At 53.1% G+C, this 22553-nt stretch overlaps 7 protein-coding genes across 7 annotated transcripts; 5 read left to right on the forward strand and 2 right to left on the reverse strand.

Annotated features, from left to right (window-relative positions):
• Nucleotides 1-185: 185 nt before the first annotated feature.
• GCV1 (Aminomethyltransferase, mitochondrial) lies at nucleotides 186-1640 on the forward strand (the record flags this gene model as incomplete). The annotated part of the gene is made up of 1 exon (XM_062874655.1): nucleotides 186-1640. One exon carries the CDS (start codon nucleotides 186-188, stop codon nucleotides 1638-1640), a length of 1455 nt encoding a protein of 484 aa, XP_062737769.1.
• Nucleotides 1641-1968: 328 nt separating this feature from the next.
• QC761_113740 (uncharacterized protein) lies at nucleotides 1969-4386 on the reverse strand. The gene is made up of 2 exons (XM_062874654.1): nucleotides 2927-4386; nucleotides 1969-2870 (listed from the first exon to the last, which is right to left on the reverse strand). Exons 1-2 carry the CDS (start codon nucleotides 3716-3718, stop codon nucleotides 2328-2330), a joined length of 1335 nt encoding a protein of 444 aa, XP_062737770.1. The 5' UTR covers nucleotides 3719-4386; the 3' UTR covers nucleotides 1969-2327.
• Nucleotides 4387-4554: 168 nt separating this feature from the next.
• Nucleotides 4555-7755, forward strand: npr3 (Nitrogen permease regulator 3). The gene is made up of 2 exons (XM_062874653.1): nucleotides 4555-5690; nucleotides 5747-7755. The coding sequence occupies exons 1-2, from the start codon at nucleotides 4871-4873 to the stop codon at nucleotides 7594-7596; spliced, it is 2670 nt and encodes an 889-aa protein (XP_062737771.1). The 5' UTR covers nucleotides 4555-4870; the 3' UTR covers nucleotides 7597-7755.
• A 732-nt stretch (nucleotides 7756-8487) lies between these two features.
• On the reverse strand, nucleotides 8488-10017 carry QC761_113720 (uncharacterized protein; the record flags this gene model as incomplete). The annotated part of the gene is made up of 1 exon (XM_062874652.1): nucleotides 8488-10017. The coding sequence occupies one exon, from the start codon at nucleotides 10015-10017 to the stop codon at nucleotides 8488-8490; it is 1530 nt and encodes a 509-aa protein (XP_062737772.1).
• Nucleotides 10018-13578: 3561 nt separating this feature from the next.
• QC761_0014780 (uncharacterized protein) lies at nucleotides 13579-13951 on the forward strand (the record flags this gene model as incomplete). The annotated part of the gene is made up of 3 exons (XM_062871977.1): nucleotides 13579-13602; nucleotides 13647-13793; nucleotides 13862-13951. The coding sequence occupies 3 exons, from the start codon at nucleotides 13579-13581 to the stop codon at nucleotides 13949-13951; spliced, it is 261 nt and encodes an 86-aa protein (XP_062737773.1).
• Nucleotides 13952-13990: 39 nt separating this feature from the next.
• SFT2 (Protein transport protein sft2) lies at nucleotides 13991-15177 on the forward strand (the record flags this gene model as incomplete). The annotated part of the gene is made up of 4 exons (XM_062874651.1): nucleotides 13991-14213; nucleotides 14450-14573; nucleotides 14642-14792; nucleotides 14854-15177. 4 exons carry the CDS (start codon nucleotides 13991-13993, stop codon nucleotides 15004-15006), a joined length of 651 nt encoding a protein of 216 aa, XP_062737774.1. The 3' UTR covers nucleotides 15007-15177.
• A 1923-nt stretch (nucleotides 15178-17100) lies between these two features.
• QC761_113700 (uncharacterized protein) lies at nucleotides 17101-21185 on the forward strand (the record flags this gene model as incomplete). The annotated part of the gene is made up of 3 exons (XM_062874650.1): nucleotides 17101-17342; nucleotides 17455-19517; nucleotides 19578-21185. Exons 2-3 carry the CDS (start codon nucleotides 18243-18245, stop codon nucleotides 21183-21185), a joined length of 2883 nt encoding a protein of 960 aa, XP_062737775.1. The 5' UTR covers nucleotides 17101-17342; nucleotides 17455-18242.
• Between the last annotated feature and the right edge of the window lie 1368 nt (nucleotides 21186-22553).

Raw genomic sequence — 22553 nt, forward strand, 5'->3', positions numbered from 1 at the left:
GCAGCGTTGCGTCCAAGGGTGGGTCGAATTCCGGGCCGAGAAACGGCCAAAGCCGGGAATGATGAGCTAAGAGCAATGAGGTCACCTCAAACTACAACCAGCCCAACTTTCTCTCCGCCTCCTGTTCGATTCTCTTGCGCCAAAATAGGTAACCGCTGGGTCGAATTCCAGCTCAATCGGCCACGATGCAATCTACCAGATCAACTGCGCTCTCACGAGCACTGCGGACTGCTGTCCGCAGTCACCCCCCCACCGCAAAGCGGCACACTAGCTCAGTTGCTTTGCTGTCACAGAGATTCCAATTTCAGTCGCAACATCAGCAACACCAGCCACAAAATATCCTCTCCCGCCCAGCAGCATCTTTCACACCGTCTCTCACACAACAAACCCGCCATGCCTCCTCCTCCACGACCCCCCAAACTGACCTCCAAAAAACCCCCCTCTACTACCTCCACCTCTCCCACGGCGGCAAAATGGTCCCCTTCGGCGGCTTCCACATGCCAGTCCAATATTCCTCCCTCGGCGTCGCCCAATCCCACCTCTTCACCCGCTCCCACGCCTCCCTCTTCGACGTCTCCCACATGGTCCAACGTCTCATCCTCGGCCCGGGCGCCGCCGCTTTCCTAGAGCGGATAACCCCCAGCGACTGCAAGAATCTCGAGACCCACAAGTCGACCCTCTCGGCGCTCATGACGCTGGATGGAAAAGGTGGGATTTCGGACGACACCATCATCACCAAGCTGGCCGAGGACAAGTTTTATGTTGTGACCAATGCTGGGTGCAGGGGAAAGGACAACAACTATATTGATCGGGAGATGGCAAAATGGAATACCGAAATGGGGCATGAGGGATTGAAGGTTAGGGAGGAGCAGCTGGATGGGTGGGGGTTGGTTGCTGTTCAGGGGCCAAAGGCGGAGGAGATTTTGCAGGGGGTTTTGGCAGAAGAGGGGGTGGATTTGAAGAAGCTGCTTTTTGGGGGGAGTTTGTACGCCAAGGTGAAGTATGGGGGTGGGAAGGTAAGCAGCCCGCTTTTGATCAGCAGGGGGGGTTATACCGGTGAGGATGGTTTCGAGATTTCGATCCCCCCTGCTGAGACGGTGGGTGTTACCGAGGCCTTCCTCGCTGCTGGGCCGGAGGAGATCCAGCTTGCTGGGTTGGGCGCGAGAGATAGCTTGCGGTTGGAGGCGGGCATGTGTCTGTACGGGCATGACCTCAACGACTCCATTACTCCTGTTGAGGCTGGGTTGAGCTGGATTATTCCCAAGGAGAGGAGGTCGGAGAACGCCGGTTACTACGGCGCTGATGTCATCGCCAAGCAGCTCGTCCCTAGGAGCAAAGGGGGCGTGGGTGTCCACCGTCGCCGGATCGGTCTGCTTGTCGAGGGTGCGCCCGCGAGAGAAGGGGCCGAGATTGTCTCCCGCAGTGAGGATGGCAAGGAGGCGATTAGCTTGGGGACTGTGACGAGTGGGTGCCCTAGCCCGAGCCTGGGCAAGAACATCGCCATGGGATACATCAAGGATGGTTTCCACAAGGCTGGCACCGAGGTCGACATTTTGGTGCGTGGCCGGCCAAGGAAGGCGGTGGTGACCAAGATGCCGTTTGTGCCGACCAAGTACTGGAAGGGAACCGCCCCGGCGTAAGGCTTGTGGCCAGGGAAGCAGCGTATTTTTCTTATGAGGGGGGCATGTCGTTCAACACATCGCATCGCAAAATTTGGCGCAATTACAAGGCGGACTCTCAGTGGTTTTTTCAACATATTCGGGACAAGAACCGAACGGATATGGGATAGCGGTTATACGGAGTTAAATCTAGCAAAAATCAATGTGCTCTAACATTTCATTTTTTTTTCCACGTGTTGTGCCATGATATTTCAAAAGAATGAGATTCAGCGGACCCCGAAAAATGTTGAAAAGTTATTATATTCTGATTGTTTATGCTCACCACATCTCCCACTGTAACTCTGGATATCCCAATCTTTTCCCTCAGCCCCAATAGACCCCTCCTCTAAGTGGCCCGTAGGTATAAAAAAAAAGCCCCCGTCCCATCCCCCTTGTCCATCAAATCGTCCGTCGTGAAGGAAGAAAAAAGCATATCCCGAGCCCATGTTGAATGTTCGCCCCAAAAGTTTTCCCACGCCCCCATGCAAAAATAACATAGAAAAATCAACGCTCTAATCAAGAATCAAAGTTCAAAAGCCAATCAGGACTCCTAACACGCCCGCCCGCCCGCCACCCTTTTCTTGAGAAAAATGGCTGTATGCAATGCAGAAAACGACACCGAAATTCTACCGAGCACCGCCCAGATGAACAATGACCACACAGTTTTTTTTACTCCTCCTGAGCCCATCTCCTTTCTCTGAGGGGCGCTTCTTTTCCGTCTTTGTGTCTTGTGCCTGTCACCTCGTCCTTCCAGGCATAGTACTCTCCAAGCCTGATCTCGGCGTACGAGGCATAATCAAAGTCAATGGTGGAAATCTCGGCCTGGATAAGAGCCCAGATGCCCCAGTAAAATCCTGGGACGCCGCGGAAGTGGTCAACCTCTGTGAGTAGCTGTTCCACCTCGGCCTTCTGGTCAACACCAGCAGCAGCACCGGGCTTCTTCTCTTCCCGGTAAGCAAAGTAGGCGCGGATGTATTCGTCAATGAACTGGCGTCTCTGAGCCCGAGTGGGAAGAACACTGAAGTCGCAGTCGAAGCCGCCCCACTCAGCAAAGTGGTTGGCGATGTCAAAGGCTGCGGGGGACGGGGTAGCATATTCGTAATCGATGAAGGTGACATTTTCGGTAGCCTTGTCACCGTTTGTTACACCCTGTGAGGTTTTGGGGAGAACGATAACGTTGCCGCTGAGCAAGTCGCAGTGCGCAAAGACCAACTGCAAAGGATCACAGGTTAGCAAACATATCAAGATGGAATCTCAGGTCAACTTACCCCGTTCACACCCAGGCCGGGCCGCTGGCTCAGCTGCGAGACTAGCCATGTAAGCTCCTTTTGCAACTCAGCTTGACGAGCCCTTTGCGCCTCCGTATCTGTAGGCAGAGCGAAGATCCACTTCTGCATCACAGTCCACACATTTGGGGGCGGCTTTCCTGGGGCAACATTGTCGATAACATTCTGAAACTCGGCATCCCCGAGGTTGCTGTCCAGCGTCACAGGCCCATCAGCTCTCGAGTTCTTGCGGCTGTGTCCGGTGGGAGCCTTGATACAGGGAACCACAGCATGCCACTCAGCCAGACGTTGCGCTACAGCCTTGTAAATGACGGGCTTGCGCAGATCTTCGGGCTGAGTGGGCGATCCCTGGATGAAGCGATACATCATCCCGTTCTCGAAGCGCGCAATCAGCTCTGGGGCCAGTCCATGTCTCATCAGCAGCTCATGGTTCTGCGTCTCACGGAACCGGTCGATAATAACATCGGTGCCGTTACCGTAGGCACGTAGCAGAATAGCCTCGCTGTCCACCTCTTCCTTGGAGAGCCCTGGGCGCTTGTTGACCGCCTTCAGCAGGGTATTGGTGATGCCATCTGTGAAGCGCACAAACTCGACCTTGTTGGACGCAGTATCGGCCCAGTCTGGGCGGATCGTGAGGACGAGTTCAAGGGCTGATTCTTCGGAGTTGACACCGTCGTAGGAAAGCGGAATTCGGCGGATGTGATGGTCGCCAGCCCCGTTCGACTGGTTACCGCCGCCGCTAGGGAGAACACCGTTCTCACCGCCCACAGCCATTAGTTCAATCTTTTTCGAATCTGTATGTTGCGCGGGAGCTTGTGAGATGTTGAAAGAGGGAGACGGTCGGTTTTCAGGGGCAATCGAATTCGTTATTTAAAGGGAGCGCGGGGTCGCGGGGCGTGGAAATGGTCAGGACAATTGCAATTATTAAATCGTCCTGTCTGTGAGTGTGGGGGCACGCCAACAACTCAACAAAATCGAGGGAGGTAGGCGAATACAGAGATCGACTTCGACTAGCAGACAAAACTCTCGAGGAGCAGCAGGAAAAGGAGAGTCGAAGAAGAGGAGAGACCTAGAGGGAGGGTACACCCGATGGGACGGTGGGGCAGCCCTGGAGGGATTGTTACTTTCAGAGTGTGCGGTGTGGAACAACAACCTGGGATGGCGATTTATTTACTTGTTGTGGCCCAGAAACAGCGGTGATCAAGCGAAGGGTCCAAGAAGAGCGAGTGGCTTTGCAGGAGATGTCGTGAGGGCCTTGTTGCCCAGTTTAACAATCTAGGATGTTTTGTTGTTTCTACAGTTTCAGGGAAAAAAGATGATGTTTGGGATTGGGTTTCCTCTCACACGATGCCCTTCTGTTTTAGGATGGCCCTTTTGCAGCGGGATCCATCGCCACACGCTCGCCCCTTCCTTTACTGTCACGGGCGTACCGGGAGATCCCCTCTTTCCTTTTTGGCGCATCCATGGTGTCCTCTTGGCAGTGTTTGTCTTTGAATTCCATGTGAAGTGGCCTGAGCGTTGCGGGGTGACGCCACAGGGTTCCTTTCTTTCGGCATTTTTGGTTGCCGCCCTGCCACAAGTGCCTGAGCCCCTGTGGTGCGTGCCCCGGAGGACGCCGTTTTATGTCCAAACGTCCATCCGATTGCACCGGCCGGCCCTCCCGCATCCGTCCTGTCAACCGCTGCTCCGCTCGCCGATTGGGGTCCGCTGAAGTGCTGCGCCCCGGTCCCATCCCGCCCTTGGACACATTCGCACCAGGGCGACCTTGCTGTGCCAAGTAAGTCCTAACGTGAATTACCAGCTGCGACTCATAGGCAGTTGTGAACCCAGGTCACCACACCAGCCTTGCATTGCCAACTTCTTCGAAATCTTACCTCTTGCATGCTTGTTCTGGAATAATTGCTTTCACCCCCATACCGCGCCATCATGGCTGCCCCTGTTCTCCCTAGCCAGGACAACTTTATGGGAGTTGCACTGGTCATCAACCGCTCCAGAGACGGCCCTCGACTAGTTTTCCACTATCCAAGACGAAAAGTCCTCCCAGCAGGGGTACCAGAAGTTGTCGAGGGAGAAGAAGATTTGGACGACGACGATGACAGATATGGTTGGCCAGAGGCAGGCGCCTCCTCTATGATGTATGGCGCCGAAATGGCACCGTGGAATTATGATGACCACATCTTCACTGAGAGCGGTACACAACTAGTACCCTGGGAATATGTGGCCGGCTACCCGACCAAAGACCTTGAGAACCTATTGACACCAAACAGGGCATACCACAAGAGGCTCTTTCAGGTATCTCTGGACAATATTTACTGTGTCTCATACCCCATCTATGTGCCTGGAAACGGCATGTGGCAGAAGAAGAAGAGGAAAAAGAAGCAGGAACAGGAGCAACACCAAGCCGAGTCTGGACCGGGTGCCAAAGAGGACGACGCACTACCCACCGAGACCGACACAGGCTTCAGGAGTGGTGATAGGGTGGCAAGAGATGGAGAGCCATTGGGTGCCGGAGATGCTGAGGGCAAAGAGAAAGCAGAAAAGGAAAAGAAGGCTTCTATGACGATGTTCAACTTGGTCTTCTTTCTTAGACCCAAGAAGCATGAGGCCAAGGACTTGGTCGACATCATGTACACCAACATCATCAAGAAGATCAACAAAGCATACAAGTATTGCCAGGAACGCAGCGACTTTGTGTGGAAAGAATCCAAAAAGATCCTAACTCTGAAGGATAAAGGTCGCGAGGAAAGTAGGTAGCCCCGTTTTGAAACGAGATGGCTACGGCTGGCTAATTTCGAGATCCAGGAAGAAAAATGAGCTTGCTGTGGGATGAGATCTTGTCGACTTCATCGCTGGCAGCGTCTATGCGCGATCTCTATGAAGCCGTATCCCAGAACAGAATTGCTGCTTTACAACTGTGCACAGCCGAGGGGATGGTGACCCATTCGGTCCAGATTCCTGTCCCATTCCACGTCTCTGACCTCCCAGACAATGGAGAGGCAAGTCAGCCAGGCTTGTGGTTAAGTACTGCCAATACGCTGATGAGTGACGATGCGGCGGAAGAACCTGGGTTCTTGGACAAGAACTTTGCTTTATTGCTTCTGGTGGATGAGAAACGTATCATCACTGAGCTACAAGACGACCCGGACGAGACAACTTTGGCCATGATTGAGTTTGTGAGGCATTGCAAGCCAACTTTGTCGTTCTACCAAGTTGGCCAGCAATCTAGTAATGTTCTGTCGCCAACACAGGTTCGCAAGTTCGCCCAGCACTTCATCTTTTGGCGCCGAGCCGTCGCCATCCCGCCACTACACGCACGAGACATATACATCGTGAGTCCGAACTGTGACATGCGCAAGCTACCCCAAGCAGCCGCCCATTGGGCCCGCCAGTTCCCTCTCGTGCCGGCCCTTCCCAGCTTCCTCGCCGAGCTGAGCGTTTCACCCCGTCCATATAAGCTGCACTGCCCGAGTAAGGCTCACCGTCCAACTTACATGGCCATGCTCGCCTGGTTAATTCGCGGCGGCTGGGTAACCCAAATCTGCACCTTTGCCTACGTCGTCGTCTGGCCCGAGATCATCTACGAAGTCGAACACGCCCTCGAAGCCGAGCAGATTGCCAAGGAAAAGAAAGCCCAAGCCATGGGCCGTGACGCAAACAGCATAGAAAGCGACGACGCAGCCACCATCATCTCTCCCACAGCAGCAGCCTTGAGCGACCCCTCCCTCTCCGGCTTCCTCCCCCTGCTCAACGACGACAATACCCCCTCAATTCCCTCGCCTAACAACCCCATCGCCCCCTCAGTAACCTTCACCGACCTCCCCCTCACCCTATCCCACTCCCAATCCCTAACCAACGTCCAAAAAGCCGCCTGGTCCACCACCTCCCCCTCCCCCACCTCCCCTAGGAACTATCACCACCGCCACACCCTCGCGGGCAGTCATCATCAACTCGGCCACCAATCCCCCGTAACAACCTCCACCTCCAACCTCGACCTAAAATCCCTCTCCCTCCGCTCCCAAGCCTCCCCCTCCTCCCCCTCCCTCTCCTCCAGCCAAAACTCTGGCGGCGGCGGGGGAACCACCACACGAGCAGAAGAAATCGCCGAAAAAGCCCGCCTCTCCCGCATCGCCTCGCGAGCAGCCCACGATCTAGCAGAAAGATCCATGCTCCACGCCCGCAAACCCGTTCCCATGGCCACCTCCCACCCAAGCGTCAACCACGCCCGTCATCTGGAGGCCATGACCCCTTACATCATTCTCGATGCGAAGAAAGCCACCGGAAAGGAAAGTTTATACCTCAGCGCGATAGGGAAACGGTTCAAGGAGCGGGCGGCAGAGGCGAAAGCTGCCAGGAGGGCGAGGGATGGTCAGCAGCAGAAGAAGACCAGGAGTGATACTAAGAGTATGGCTAGTTTTGGTGGTGGGAGGAGTAGTAATATAGGAGGTAAACCTCACATTGGTGGTGGTGTTGGTCAACAGCAGCAGCAAGAGTGGGAGGAGAGGGTGTCCGACGCCTGGCCCATGTTCCTCAAGTACTTCAACGGGAGGTCGGCGCTCGAGAGAATCGCTCTGCAGGAGGAGATGAAGAGGAAGGATGTCTGGAATTTGTTGACGGCTATGAGCGAGTACTTGCTTACTGTTCGTCACTGGTGATTAACTCTCTGGGTCTGATTCAAAGCTAACGAACCAAAACACCCTCTCACATGATTAACCAACTGTGCGGATGCGCGTGGATACACCATCCTCGGGGCTCTCTTGTAGATAGATATACGTGTCAAAACCACGAATCACAAAAACCACGCAACAGTAAACAGTGAAGGCATGACGGTGAACTTGTCCTATTATTGTAACAACTATTCTCGCTGATAACTCCAGAACGAGGCTGGTCAACAACCCTCCCTCCTTCGTTGCCCATGCGAGCGAGCCAGCCATGGAGAGAAAAAGATGAAAAGCAAACACTGAATGCCATGCTGGGGATCGTCATCTCTCTCTAAACCAAAAGCATCCATCCTCGAAATGAGTCTGAATTAGATAAGGAAAGCCCGACCCCCATAAGTAGATAATTCCAAAAGAAATGACCCAGTCCGATCCCGCCCAAATAAAACAAATCTCAAGGTATCATGATAAATAGTGTATGCGAAAGGGAAACCCGCAAGCAAAGAACCGCTCCAGGGGGGAGAGAGGTAATTTAACGCCTGAAAACCCAAACAACACCAGATATTTCCTTGGATACACAAATATGTTCCCTGCCCCGCGGCCAAATAAAACCTCTGCTTCCCGGTATACCAAGCCCAAGCTGAAACCCCCTCGAGTTGCGCCGAAACGACCGTGAAATATGCCTTGAGCTGTCAAACGCAGCAGAAAATGCAAGATGCAGATGCAAACTCTGAAAGGGAATCCGTATAAAGCAAACCCCCACCAAGCCTCCTTCCTGGTTCCTCCCTCCCATCCTTCCCAAAGAAAACATATGCAGTGAACAAAACCTTCGACAAGCCAGTGGAGATAGTCTGGGGTAAGAAATCATGAAATGGTTCGGTGTCGCCATCACGACATATCCATCCTGCCGTATTCGGCCTCCGATTTGAAAGCCCCATTGTCATTATCATCCTCGTCGTAGTCCAGGAAATCGTCGGTGTCCAGCATGTCGTGACCGCCCATGCCATTACTGGGGCTCACCGGCATGTAGCCACCCGAAGTTCCACTATTCCCAGAACTCAGCTTCTTGCCGGCGTAATCGGTGAAATCCGGCACACGAAGATTAGAGCCGTCAGTACGCGAGTAGGTGAACTTGATGCCAAGATCTTTGGACATCATATCCAAGACCTCTGACTGCATACGCTGCTCATCCTCGGTGATTTCAAAAGGTAGCTTCATGCCCGCAGCCATGAGAGAGTTTGAGAGCTCCTCCACCTGGTGAATCTTGAGCTCGACCAGCCACATGAGATCCCGCATCCAGGCAACGGAGCCGTTGAGAATATCGCCCTTGTTGGGACCCTTGTCTTTCTCTTCCATCGGCAAGCCAGTCGTGATGGATCCAGTGGTACCGCGGACCGCAGCACGAGCACCAGGACCGGCCAACGATGACGTGGCTTGGCCGGGAGTGCCACTATCAGGGGACATGGGAGTGCCGCCGTTTTGAAGAGCTTTGCGGACCTTTTCGTCCTCAAGCCTATGCGTTGGGACGAGTTTGCTGAGATCCTGGATTCTCTCATTGATGTTGTCTCGTCGGCGACGCTCGACCATGTTGTGGGACTCTCTCCTCTTCTTCTTCTTTTGCTCGGCTGTGGACGCTGCTGGCGACCCAAGTTTGGCTGGCATGGAAGCGCCTCCCTTGAGGAGCTCACTCATCTGAGTGTGCATGCCCGCTGTGATGGGGGATGAGAAACCCGACGCGGATCCGGGAAATGAGGATAAGCTATTAGGAGTCCCCATCCACTGTCCGGAATGAGACTTCTCGTGACCCACACGACCAGTTGGTCTGATAGGTTGGGCAAAGGTCGAGTCTGAGCCGATCGAGAGACCCATGGTGGCTCCTGTGGGCGCTCTCGGAGCCGATGGCTTGCGTCCCATGACTTGGGGCATGGGAGGGCGTACTGGTTTGAAAGGGAGGTCGGTCGGCTCGTTCAATTCTGGGGTGTAAGCGAGCGGCGATTGCATCGAGACATACGATTGTGGGTGCTGCATCGGGCGGTACTGGTTGTACGGTTGGTGCACGTAGGGGCTCTGAATAGGATCACCGTCGGGGGTGCTCGAGTAATTGTCGATGGATAACCCGTGATGAGACGAGCCGTAAGCGCCATGGGAGAAAGCCATTCCACCCATGTTGTCCATGCCGAAGTCTTGCCCTTGGCCATGCAACCCGCCCTGATGATCTGTCGGGTTAGGGCTTGTGAGACTGTCGAGTAGCTCGTCATCGCCGAGGAATCCGTTCGACACATTGTTCGTGTTTGTATGGCCGCCAGAAAAGTTATTGTTCTGGAAGGATGAACCAAAGTTTCCGGCCATGGAAAGGTCGTTTGGGTCGATTCCGCCATTCCCTCCATGGCCATTCATCGGAAAACTATGGTGTGACATCTTGTCAAAGATGGCGGTTGTGCGTAGAGTGATGCCTCCAAATTGACAGGAAGCGAAATAGAGAAAGGAAAATCCAGCGAGTGGGCTGACGACGTTTCGGCAAAGCGGACTATCACAGCCTCAAAGTCAGTCGTCGCTGTTGTACTATACACACGGCAGGTACATAAGGTAAAAGAGGAAAGATGATTAGACTTTTTGGCAGGCTAGCGAGGCTAGGAAATGCGCGGCCTACCACCTAGCCTACGAAGCGGAAAATCCTATTAGATGTGTTCTTTTACATACCTTTAACGTGATTTGTCGAAGGTCAACTTCGCATCGGGTGGCGTGGCGTGGTGAGGTAAGAGAGGCCAACAAGCGGTTGAAGGGATGAAGATGACTCGACGGTCGGAAAGCCGAGACTCTGTACAAAGACGAGAGCGGTCGGGTCGTTTACGCCAAGTTCCGGGCAGGAGCTCCGAGTCTTTTTTTTTTTTTTTTTTTTTTTGGTGGCTTTCGGGACAGCGAGGTGCAGAGAGCAAAGTCGGGATCGTGCGATGAAAGTAACTGCGACGGGAGGCGCCGCTTGATGGGGGTGGATTGTCGTGACCTTAAGTGCCCTGACGAGAGTGGGTGAGAGGAGTGTGGGTGGAAGTGGACTCGTGGGGTGGGTAAAAAGGTCTGGGGTTCGGAGGTGGAGGCCTAACCCTTTGTGGAAATGGTCGCTAATAAGTGACAGCGACAGGGCAAAAGGGCGGACAATGCCGAAGTGATAAAGGGGGCAGCGCAAGCCAACAAAAAAAAATTGGTCGACTCGAGACAGCGAGGCTGCTTTCCTTTGGGAGGCGGGAGGAAGATGGACAAGGCGCAGCAAAAAGACCCGGGTACGATCTTTGGTGATGGGCGGCACAAGTGGATGTGAGTGTCTGTGATGATTCTGGTTGTTTGTTGGAGAAAGGTGGTAGCAACGACGGGAGCGGGGGAGGAAGTCGGAGTTTAAGTTGTGCGCAGCGAACAGCTGGAAAAGGCGGGGTTTAAAGTTGGGGGAAGTGGGGCTCTTCAGCGCTGGGACGAGAAGGTCGAGGTTCCAGGGTTCTGGCGATCAGTTTACCGCTCTTCTGGCGCTGGTTGCTCCCCCGTCGTATTGGTTCCCGACGTGCTGCCAGTGGCGGGAATGAGGAATGAATGAAGATCTAGGTAGTAGGTAGCTGAGGGCTGGTTGGTGGCAGTGGTCAGAGCCAACAAGATCTGGTTCGGGAATGAGGCCGCGGATTGGTGCGTAGCACTAAATCACTGTTGCTAGTATGACCAAGAAGGCAGGAAGGGACTCGAAGGGAGGCGGTTGGAGGAGGCAGGTTCCAGTTTATTAACGCGGATCCAGCGGCTGAGGCTGAGTATTTCCCAGTTGGCAACTTGAGTAAATGCTTTCTCTGGCCACTTCGGATGAGGGCTCTCAGCAACAACCCGGACAGTGTGGGGGTCTTGTTGGGTGCTGTTGACACTCCAGGATGCTCCCAGACTCTCCCTGTTGTCAGGAGCCGAAGGGAACAACGGCCGAGGCGAGTTGAGTCCGAGAGATGACAATGTGTGTTTGTGCCACAATACCTATCTATCGCTTCTCGTCTCCGAATGGTCCAGAATTGATTGGTTGCGTGCCTATGAGCGCTGTGGTGTGTGAGATGTTCCTCAGATGGCGGGGTTTGTCACTCCGCGCCCAGAAATGGTACGGTAGTCTAGCTTGAGCGTTATTTTTTTTCAAGCAGCAGCAAGTCGTTTGTAAGGAACTGTGCCCCGTTTCAAGAGGTTGGGTTCCGAGATATACAGTCCGGCTCTGAGAGAATCCCTCCGGCTTGCCAATGTTTCTAATCTAGGCGCGTTGACTGAAGGGTTGACAGATGTGCCGTCCCTTTGTTCAGCGGGCTCTGGATAGAAGGGAAGGTGATGGCTTCGGGGGTTCTGTTCTGCAGGGCTAGCCTAGTTGCGTAAGCCGACGTTACGGCTAAGCCGGATACGAAGTACCGATCCTGGGGTGCGTGCGTCGAGATCTCCAACGTCTCCTCCAAGTCCTGGTCTCCACGTGTGGCAGAAAGAAAGGGATTGTCCTGCCGTTTGGTTTCGGTTCAGGCACGTGGCTACCGTGGTATCGGACTCTGTTGTATCGGACGTCTTGAAGTGGGTTTCTATCGGGGAAGACAAGACTGAATGAGTTGTTGATGTGCTGTTGAGTCTCGCCTGATGCATACTCTTCTTGTGTATATGAGCTGGTCGAGTTGGGCAGGCAGGTGTATACTTGTAGTGACGGCTCTAAACTGGGCGACGTTACTTCGAATAGTAGGTAGCCAACGCCAACAACGTTAGCAGCGGGCTCGGAAGGGCAAGGACGAACTGAAGAGACAAGAAGTCCGGGGTGGTTGGTTCACTGTGCATAGAGAATCGTTTGGCCTTTCTTATATTCTTACGACCACAACACCCCCTTTCCATGGATCGCCAAACACAAGGCGGATCAACTTCCAGGCACGTCTTCTGACTCGATGGCCGTTCAAGTTGGTGTGCTGGAAATGCAGAGAAACAAGATCAGGGCGGACACAACAGGGCACACTTTCGAGTCCAAGCTGTATGGGAGGTCTGCTTTTCCAGGACACATTGCTTCGGCCTACTTCACCGAGCTTGTCCGAATATGACCGGAGCATAGCTAGCTATCAGTGTGACTCCCCCAAGTGAGACATCGGGCCCACACCAGAGAGCTGGATGCGTAAGGTGTGTCTATGCCGCAATTCCAAACCATGGTGGCTGCTGCACGAAGCACGCAAGTACCGGCGCCGAGATCAACGACACGAAGTTGCATCTGCCGCGCACCCATAAAAAGCACCCATGAGAGAGAGAAGATCGGCCCATGTGGTACGAGGGTACTTTCAAGTAACTCGACAGAGTAATGGGGACATGGAAGATTCTCACATTTCATATTATACACTGTCGGCGTGTTAAAAGGCTGGCCGGTACTCTGAAGCATGTGACAGGCCAAGCAAAAAGGATCGATTCTTCTACCAAGCAAAACGTCTGCTCGTTGAGAGGAAAAACACCTTGTTCCGCTGCCTACCGTACCTGCCACCCCAGAAACGAGAACCAAGCTTGATGCATTCAGTAGCGATGTTGGCCAAATAGATAGGTAGGATTTATCATTTTTCTGCAAACTAGGCTACCTGTAGACGAGCTCATGCCTATGCTGCGCCTCCCATGCAGCGTCATGCTGATGCGATCCGACTTGTCACGACGGATGATGGCTGGTGGGTGGAGGTTGGTGGGATGGAGCTCTTAGGTTGGGCTGGTGACGGAATAAAAAAAGTATGCAGCCTTTTGACCCCCCCATCTTTCCTCCCTGCAAGCCTTTGCATGCAACCTCTCAAGTGGTCACGGACCACTTTCAATGTCTAGATCGGCCAACCAGAGACTAAGGAATAGTGGACCCACCTTGGCATCAACGACTTCCCATGAACGCTTCACTCCATCTGGGAACCCTACCTATGTCTACCTAATCCCGTACCCACGCGCAACGCCCACGTATACCCCAGACGATTTGAGAATCAGATGCTTCACGGCCAGAGGTTTAATGTTTGATATTTTTGTGGCGCATAACTAACGAACGAGGCGCCCAGTTCGATAACCGGCGACGACGGGCGCAACTCCAGCTTGTCCAACATCCAGATTCCAGAATCCCATCCCATCCCACCCACACCCACTTGGGCGAGCGGTCCATTATCACGAATCATCTGAGCATCGCTTCAGATCATCGGTTACAACCCGTATGCACGCTGCATGACTGTCATATCAAGTCTTGAGACAACCTTGAGCTAATCATGCGGCTTCATAGGAACATTATCTCCGTCAGATTGTCCACAGTCCTGCTTTCCATCTGCCGCGCGCCGCGGCTACCACTTGTCGCCCTACAGAAGGACCTTGACAAATCCTGGAAAGTGGGATCCGATAACGGCTACGAAACATGGCTTCGTCCTCGTTCCGCGATTCTATCAACTCACTTGGATGGGCGCGTCGCGACACCGACCTCCCAGTTCACACTTCTCGACAAACTGGTCTCTTCTCGTCGCTTCAGTCGTTAAATCCGTTTGGTGACCGGGGTTATGTTCAAATTCCAACAACCGAGGGTCCCGGGGCTCCCTTACCAGCACCCAGTCGTCGCGAGGAGGAGGAAGGGTGGTTTGCATGTAGGTTAACTTAGGTCTTTCTTTTCCGTATTGGCGGACAACAAACTGGGGCAACCCGTTGGCTGTGTATTTCCAACACCCTCCATAACCCCCGTTACCCCTGCGCCGAGGCATACGTGCACCCCCCTTTGTGTGCGCATGTCTTGGCCAGAGGCGCTCAGCGCATGTTTGGGAGCTCGTATTTTTTCTGTTCTGTTTGCGTGCTGAATAATGTGTGCTGACCTGGAATGGCATAGTGAGCCGATGGGACCGACTCTTGATATTTGCTGCTTGCAATATTGCCGCGCTAGTCTGCTTCGTCCTTGTTATTGCTCTCTTTCCGGCCCTGAGTCTTGCAAGACCACGTAAGCTCATGATCTTGTAAGTTGACCTTTTCGGATATGTCGGGTTGATATGCATAGTGGTCATCTTGCTTACAATAATAACAGATGGACACTGGGCTCTGTTCTCTTCCTTTCCTCCTTTGCCGCTGTTATGGGTCCATGGGCATACGTGCAGCACTTGACTTCGACGCCGAGGCTGCCCTTCACTGCTGCCTACTTTGGCTCCTTGGGGTTGACCATTTACTTTTCGATCGGTGTAAGTCGCCTATTGAGACGCCTGCACAGCCCACCATTACTGACTTGTACGTCGGCTGCAGCTCCAAAGTACAATCCTCACGATATTCTCAGGCCTTATTCAACTTGGTTGCCTAATCTGGTATCTGGTCAGCTACTTTCCCATGGGATCAAGCGGCCTTCGCCTTGTGAGCAGTTTTGGTGCGCGTAGAGCCGCGACTTGGATGACCGGGTAGAAATAAGCGTTAGCCATGCGATGTATCAGACACCCCTTGTTATTGGATTTTTTTAATTGCTGCTGAGGTTCTCATCCTCGGGTTGTATAAATAATAGACGTATGATGTTATTTGATTATTGTTGACATTATCGGTTACGCATGAGGCGACGTCCTGCTTAATCTTGTCCAAACGCTTTCCTGATGCTCACACAGCTCCCATGCCTACCTTGTGAGGATGGTGACGGATAATAAAGGGCGGCCTCGGTAATCAGGATATGTGGATAAGCGGGAGCTGCCCGGTGTTTGCGGGGAGGTGACAGAGAGTACCCGTAATTATCTCCACGTTTAGCCGATAGAACATGACGCTTGGCTGGTTCTTGGTGTTCCATTTCTTACCGACCTCGAATCTGGACTCTTTTGGGATCTCTCGCTTTCTGTAAGACCGAAGGCATCACCGCGGCAGTCAGAAGCCAAGGACCAGCACTGAATCCTTGGAGACTACGACCGTGGCGCAAGGCTTCCACCGTCGCCATCAAAAGAGGAAAGCTTCCCTCAGACCCAACCGGGTGTGTTTGAGTTGTCAACGCATTCGTGGCTTTGCCAGGAGGCGGCGAATCCTCCCCACCAATATGAAGATGGCCTTTCACATGCGAAGAAAGCCATGCCATCACGGAGATAAGGCAATTTTGCTCCCAGCCTGCTTTTTCCATCTCTGCCTTTGTCGTTCAAAGAGGCCGAATGGGAACGCCATACAAAGATTATACTATCAAACGTGTTAGATGCCAGGTTGCCTGTCCTTCCGCTGTAAGTGGACTGGGCCTGGCTTCTCGCTTCGGCCCACCTCCGCAGCTCACGAATTGGCGGCACCGGCCGGTAATGGCTTTGCCCGCTCGGGAGTCTGTACGCAATGAATGCGATGAAACCTTCCAAACTTGTGTTCGCTCTGCCGCACCGAGACTTATCAAGATAGCGGTAGCAGTCGAGATTACAAAGCGACCACCTCTAGATTGTCCAATGTGAAGTGATAGGCAATAGCATACAATTCAGACACAGAAGGACGTTCGTCGTGAGAGGGTCTAGCGTAGGTCCTGACCGTTTAACTCCGCCTTCCTAATCAGGTTGGTGAGCGCAGTAGCGCGGCTTGTCTCTGTAAGCCGTTGTGACTCTTATTTTCCTGGCCATCATGATTTAATCAACACGAACCGGCCAGCTGCAATCAAAAGCTGGTACTGAGGGAACAGAAACCTGCCCCTCCGTTGTGTCACTTGCTCAGTTTCCCCTGAGCCTGGTCTGCGGGATCAAAACAAACCCCTTGGTCATTTGAGCAGAGCTTGCTCAGAACGACATCTGATTGCAACATTCCTATATACCGCCACGCTGTGGGTAAACTACCACCTAAAACAGAGCGGAAGGAGAAATGCCACCGCAAAGTGACTTTTATATACTATTAGCAATTGAAACCCTCGGCATAGAGCGAGATGGTGCCGCCTGATGAAAGTGCAAAAAAGAAACAAGCTGGGCCATGCCAGCAGCTCGCATGTGTATTGGATCATGATGAGCTGCTGGAAGACACCAAGATTCTGATACAATGCAGACGGCCCTGTATGAATATACTGACATTTACCCAAGCGCTGCTCAAAGGACAAGAGTCAGAGCATTCACTCAGGACTGGGGCATACCCCAGAGTCTGCCAGGTTCCCCTCATTCGCAAGAGCCAGCATCATCAAATGTTACCGCTTCCCCAGATCGGACGGATCGGTGGGATGCCTGTTCTTGACAAAATGGAGGTCTGATTGAAAAGATGAATAGATAGATTGCCAGAGACCGCCAATTATACTGATATAAAGAACGAGACACCCGGGGCACAGAGACAAGAGAACAATTCCTAAAAGACGGAAATCTTTAAGCAACAAGCCAAGAAAAAGAACAAAGATAGGGTCCCACTAAAAGGCAGAGCGACGATGAAGACTGTCAGTGACTGCTCATGACTGACATGAAACTAAGCAACAATAATAAAAGTGGGACGATGAGCAACTAGCAGGTGTCCCATCTGTCATTCCATCCACAGGTGTATAAGCCGGAGCTGGAGCAATGAAAAGTAGTCAAGAGAGTGCTTGAAACCGCTATTCACTCACTGGGCTTATCGCAGTTCGGATGGGAGCAAGCTTCAGCGATAGGGGGAGCATCTGGAGCAGGCGTAATTCTAACAATACTGCTGATTGTTGCTGTCAACCTATTTTAACGGAGTTTTTCTTCACCTTTCCCACCCGACTCACTGTTGCAGTCGCCGACTTATATTCGCGCAACCCCGCTGCTCCCAGGGCCTACCTGTAGCCCACTCAAAACAACCTTGAGGTAAGTACCTGCTCTAAGCTCAGCCATCTCCACCACTCTTTTTTTTTTTTTGCGGCAGTCTGGGACCCGAAAAAATTTATTCCCACACAAATCTTCTCTAACCTTTTGCCAGGCGAAGCACGACTCTCTTGTTTCCCCTCGGCACCTTTTTTCTTTTTTTCCCTTTCCCCCTACGACCCGTACTTTATTCCGGACACCCTCCTCAAGCCCTGGTGCACATAACCTAACCCCAATCCCAGAGTCGAGTTGGTTATTAGGGCTTTTGTCTTCGGTCCTCCGCGGATCCAAAAGTTTGTTCGGCATTTCACCAACAACAACCACCTGCGAAAAGCACCTCACCCGGCCCTGATTGCACACCAAGCACAACATCGTCAATCCAGCACATTGTCGGTGGCATATACCCCCACCTCCTTCCCATCCGGCACTCTCTGGCGTCTGCTTCGTTAACCGTCTCCCTTCCCTCGAGAGACACATCGCTGCATACCCCGCCGTCCGATTTTCTCGACGCCGCTAGCGTTGCTTTGACCGAGCCAGGTTAAAAAAAAAATTCTGTACTCGCAAACTTTATTCACTTGACAAGCCGACCGGCCTGTTCATTTGTGACCTGTCTCCTTGGGAACCTTGGAGTAGCTGCCACCGTTAGAGCACCCGGACTGGTCCATCTTTGACCTCCGTCAAGAGCTTGAGCTTGCCTCTCTTCCTTTCCCTCGTCACCGTCACCGCAAGTCGACAGAAAGAAGGGTCATTTTACTGGATAACCGCACATATTGTCGGTTGGCCAGTCTTAATTGACCAAAGTACGGCAGGAGAACAGCTTGCTGTCGCTGCTGTTGCGCAGTCGGGATCATTCCGACATCTCACTTGATCGAGACAGGCCCACCCCGACCATCACCAATCAACATGTCTTCAGCAGCCTTTTCCTATGCCCAGGCCGCTCGGGGCCAAGCTCCTACACAGCCTAACATACAGGTGGCGTCGAGCCCCGCGCCATCAACAGTTGACTCCAATGTCAAGGACGATGTATCAACTGGCAACTCATCCGTGACTGCCCCTTCTGTCACCTCCAACATTGCCCTGGACGCCGAGCAGAGCATCCAGCCAGATTCCGAGAATGGGAAAGCCAAGGTCTCTGCCGACACTGCCTCGCAGACTACCCCAACACCCACGGTTGTGCCGACAGCCGACATCGAGGAGAAGAAGGAGCAGGGGAGCGCCAACGTCAACTCACAGCAGCAGTCAGATGCGAGAAGCTCGAGGTCAGCCAGCAGGACATCCAGGAGGAATGACAATGGAGAGAACAAGAAGGGACGCAAGGGCAAGAAGTCGCGGGGTCAGGATAAGGAGGCCGAGCAGCAAGAGGAGGCTGCCGAGAAGCAGGCCGAGAAGCCTGTGTACACAGAAGCCGCCATTCCTTCTGTCAATCCTTGGTTGAAGCGTGCCGAGGGACTCCAGTCCAAGACTCAGACTGCCTCAACGGCTGATGCTGCCGAAACCAAGACTTCTGAGGCTGCTGAGGCTCAGCCTGTGGTGAACGGTGTCAATGGAGACAAAGCTGCCCAAAAGAAGCAACCAGATTCCCGGGCTGCTGAACAGGCCCCCCGCAGAAACGCCCCCCGAGGTGCTCGTGCCAACGACAAGGAGGAGAAGAATTCGGTGACGTTGCCATCGGTCGCTGATGCTTCTGCCTGGCCGGAACCCAAGGCCACTGCTGCTGCCGCCAAGGAGCAGCAACCCACTCGCAAGTCAGTTGAGAAGACTGAGAGCTCAGCAAAGGAGGGCCAAGATGAGGTGGCTCCCAAGAAGAAGGACTGGAAGAAGCTCGAGATCAACCACTCTGTCGTTTTTGAGACACAGCTGCCTACTCCTCGCAGCTCGAAGCCCCGCGGTGGAGCTCGCGGTGGTCGTGAATCTGGTACCATGCGGGGCAACCTCAATGGTTCCGCTACGTCACCTACTGCCGCTGGTCCTGCTGCCGAGAAGGCTGTCCCAGCCGGAGGTGCTCCTGGTCCTCGTGCCACCGCTCGGCCCCGTGAGGGCAGTCTGCCAGCTCGCTCCGCTGGGCAGAACCAGACCACCTCACCTACCAAGCGTGGCTCCGTTGATGCCAGTGCTCAGGACCAGCAGAAGCCTGCTGCTTCCGCTAGTACTGAACAACCCCGTGAGAAGACCCAATCTGTAAGTTTACCTCGAATCTACTTGTGTTTTGCCCTTCCAGGCACTAATTCGCTCCTGCAGTCATCCAGAAGATATACCAAGGACATCCGCACCGAGAACGGCCAGCTGAGTACTGAGGGTGGATCAATCCCAGTTCGTCCTTTTCCCCAGGAACGGGTCAACGGCTTCCACCCCAAGGACGGTGCCCAGGGCAATGTCAATGGACACCATTACCCTGTTCGCGAGAACCGCCCAGAGCGCGGTCGCGGCGGCTATCGGGGCCGTGGCGGCCACAATGGTGCTGTCGCTCATGCCACCGGGTCTGCAGGCTTCCAGGTCAACGGACATTATCCCACACAGAACGGGTTCCATGGCCACTCGCACTCTCGTCAAGCACACTCTGCCCAGAGCCCCCCGCCGTTTAATGGCCAGTTTCCTCAAACTTTCCCCAACCAGGGCAGGGGCCGCGGCAAATGGAACGGGGCGAACCAACATAGCCCTCGTGGCAACCACATGAGCGCCGGTTATCCTCCCAAGTCGGCCAATCCCGTACATGATTTCCAGGCCCCAGTCTACCCGCCTGTCATGTACCCGTATGGCCCTGAGGCTATGATCAAGAACCAGGTAGAGTTCTACTTTTCCCTCGACAACTTGTGCAAAGACTACTTCTTGCGCAAGATGATGGATGGGCAGGGATTTGTACGCCTTGAGGCCATTGCCAACTTCCCCCGTGTGCAGCAGCTGACTACAGACCTCAACGTCCTGCGCTACGCTTGCTTGCACCTGGAGAATGTCGAGTTCGTCGTTGGTGATGACAATATTGAGAGGCTCCGGTCTGGCGACGCCAGAAGGGCTACTTTCATTCTGCCTGAAGACCAACGTGAGCCTGCTTCCAGGCATGATGGGCCTGCCAATTTCCGGGTCATGAACAGTCAAAACCCCTATGCATCCTTTGGCGCCATGGCTCCGCCTATGATGGGCTACTCTCAGTACCCTGACGGACACATGTACCAGCCTGAATTTATGCCCAGAGCCCACAACGAGTTCGCTGTCAACGGCAATGGTGCGGTGAACGGTTATCATCACTACCCCCATGATTCCCAGCTTTCCGCTGGTGTTCCTGCGTTTGCTCCCCCAGAGGAGCCTGTGTCTCTGGAGAGCATGACCAAGTTCTCAGACTCCCATGTTGACGATCTTGTCATTGTCCTGGGTGCCAAGGATAGCGAAGAGACTGCTGCTGCTGTCGCGGGTTATGTTGCCAACGGTAACACCCAGGACGGCTCTGAGCCTACCATTGTGTGGATCCAGGAGACTCAACCTGAGAAGCACAAGCGTCAACCATACCACGAAATCCGCAAGACTGCTCTCGAACGCCGCCAAGGGGCTCAGGCCGGTGAGGTTCCAGAGGAGATGCAGAACCTCTACCGCTTCTGGTCAGAGTTTCTCCTTAGCAATTTCAACGCCAGAGTGTATGAGGAGTTCAGAAACTTGGCTTTTGAGGATGCCTCCAGCTCAGTTCCCGCGACTGCCGGGCTCAAGACCCTTCTTGGCTTTTATGACAAGCTCTTGTTGGACACGTCTGTCCCCAAGCCATGGCCGAGCCATCGGGCGTTCCCTCTTGTTCTGACCGAGCACCTTCAGGCGGCCAAGGATCTTGATCAGAAGACACAGCCTCACGTTGCCATCTAGATCTGAGCACCAGGTGCCCCTGAGCAAGGCGTTTTGGTTGTTTGATACTTGTCACAGCAGCACTTTGGAAGGGGTCTTCTGTCGTATTTTCGGCGTCCCGAAATTTCTGGCAGGTTGCAGCCATCAAAAGTGTCAACTCGAAAATTCAACATGATCACTTGATGGGACGGTGGCTTCACGCTCCATTTTTCGAACATGGTATTCATTCCATCTTTCAGCAGTGTTCTTTTCAGCATCGCCAGGTGCTATTCAGTTCTCGGCTTTATTTGTTATGGGGTCTTCTTTCAGCGAGGGGGTAGGTTGAGGAAAAGTGGTTAAAAAGAATCCTTTTATCTCGGCGAAAATGACGTTTCATGGCCTGGCCTGAATGGATCCCGGTCGAGCACGATCGGTTGGCGAGGAAGTGTTGACAACGAGGAAGGCTGTATTCTCGTCTACACGATGCCATTGAGACGCCCTGTCAGCGGGTTCTATATTCCTCGAGGCAGGCCTTTGCATTTCGCCATTTTGGGATCGGTTCTATCTTTGGGAAACTTGGGAAGGGGTCTGGGCGTTAATGTGAAGATGGGGCAGGAGACGATGGGTGTTTTTGACGTTTTTGTTCTGGGAGCAGAGCCAGGGGGAACAAAATAATTTTCTTCTTATGCATTGCGATTGGTCGCAAATTTTGCGTTTCCTATCCATGAGCTCGCAGCATGTTTCGGGGCGTTCATTTCTGTTTCGGATTGGTCGGGGTGCTTTTTCGGAAAACACCAGAAAAAAAAGACGAAAACTAGATTGAGCATTTGGAGCGGCTGCTGCAGATATCGGCAACCTCTTCTATTGTTGTTGCGAGAGTTTCTTTTGTGCCTGGCAAAAGCAGGAGGAGGAAGGATGGTTCTTGATGAGAAGATGGTTTTAGACTTGGCCTTCTGGTTTCTTTTCAACTTTTTTCCTTCCACCGACTCAGCGACATTGCGACTTCTCTCAGTTTTCTTCGGCAAGACAAAAGTGTTGGTTGCGTGTTGTAACAATGTATAAATAGCAGAAGAGAAGAAAAAAAGGACAAAAAAATCAAAAGCGTTACTTTTGTATATATTGTATATTTATATATTTGTATTTATCTATCTCTGTTCGGGTTGATGTATGGAGGGAATAAATGTACTTGAAGACATTTTGATATCTTCCAAGCCATCATTGTCTTGGTGAGGGGGGTTCGGATGGAGAAAAGTGGGGCAAGCTACTTAAGAACTTAAACGTTGCCATTAAGCCTTTCTTTTGACTGTCACGCACCCATCTGCATCTCTGCCTTTACAAGACCAGCAAGCCTCCCAAAGTATCACTGTTGAAATTGAGCTGAACCAGTTCGATTTCATTCTGACACTGGGT

The sequence above is a fragment of the Podospora bellae-mahoneyi genome (assembly GCF_035222275.1).
Source record: "Podospora bellae-mahoneyi strain CBS 112042 chromosome 1 map unlocalized CBS112042p_1, whole genome shotgun sequence".
NCBI classification, from domain to species: Eukaryota; Fungi; Ascomycota; class Sordariomycetes; order Sordariales; family Podosporaceae; genus Podospora; species Podospora bellae-mahoneyi.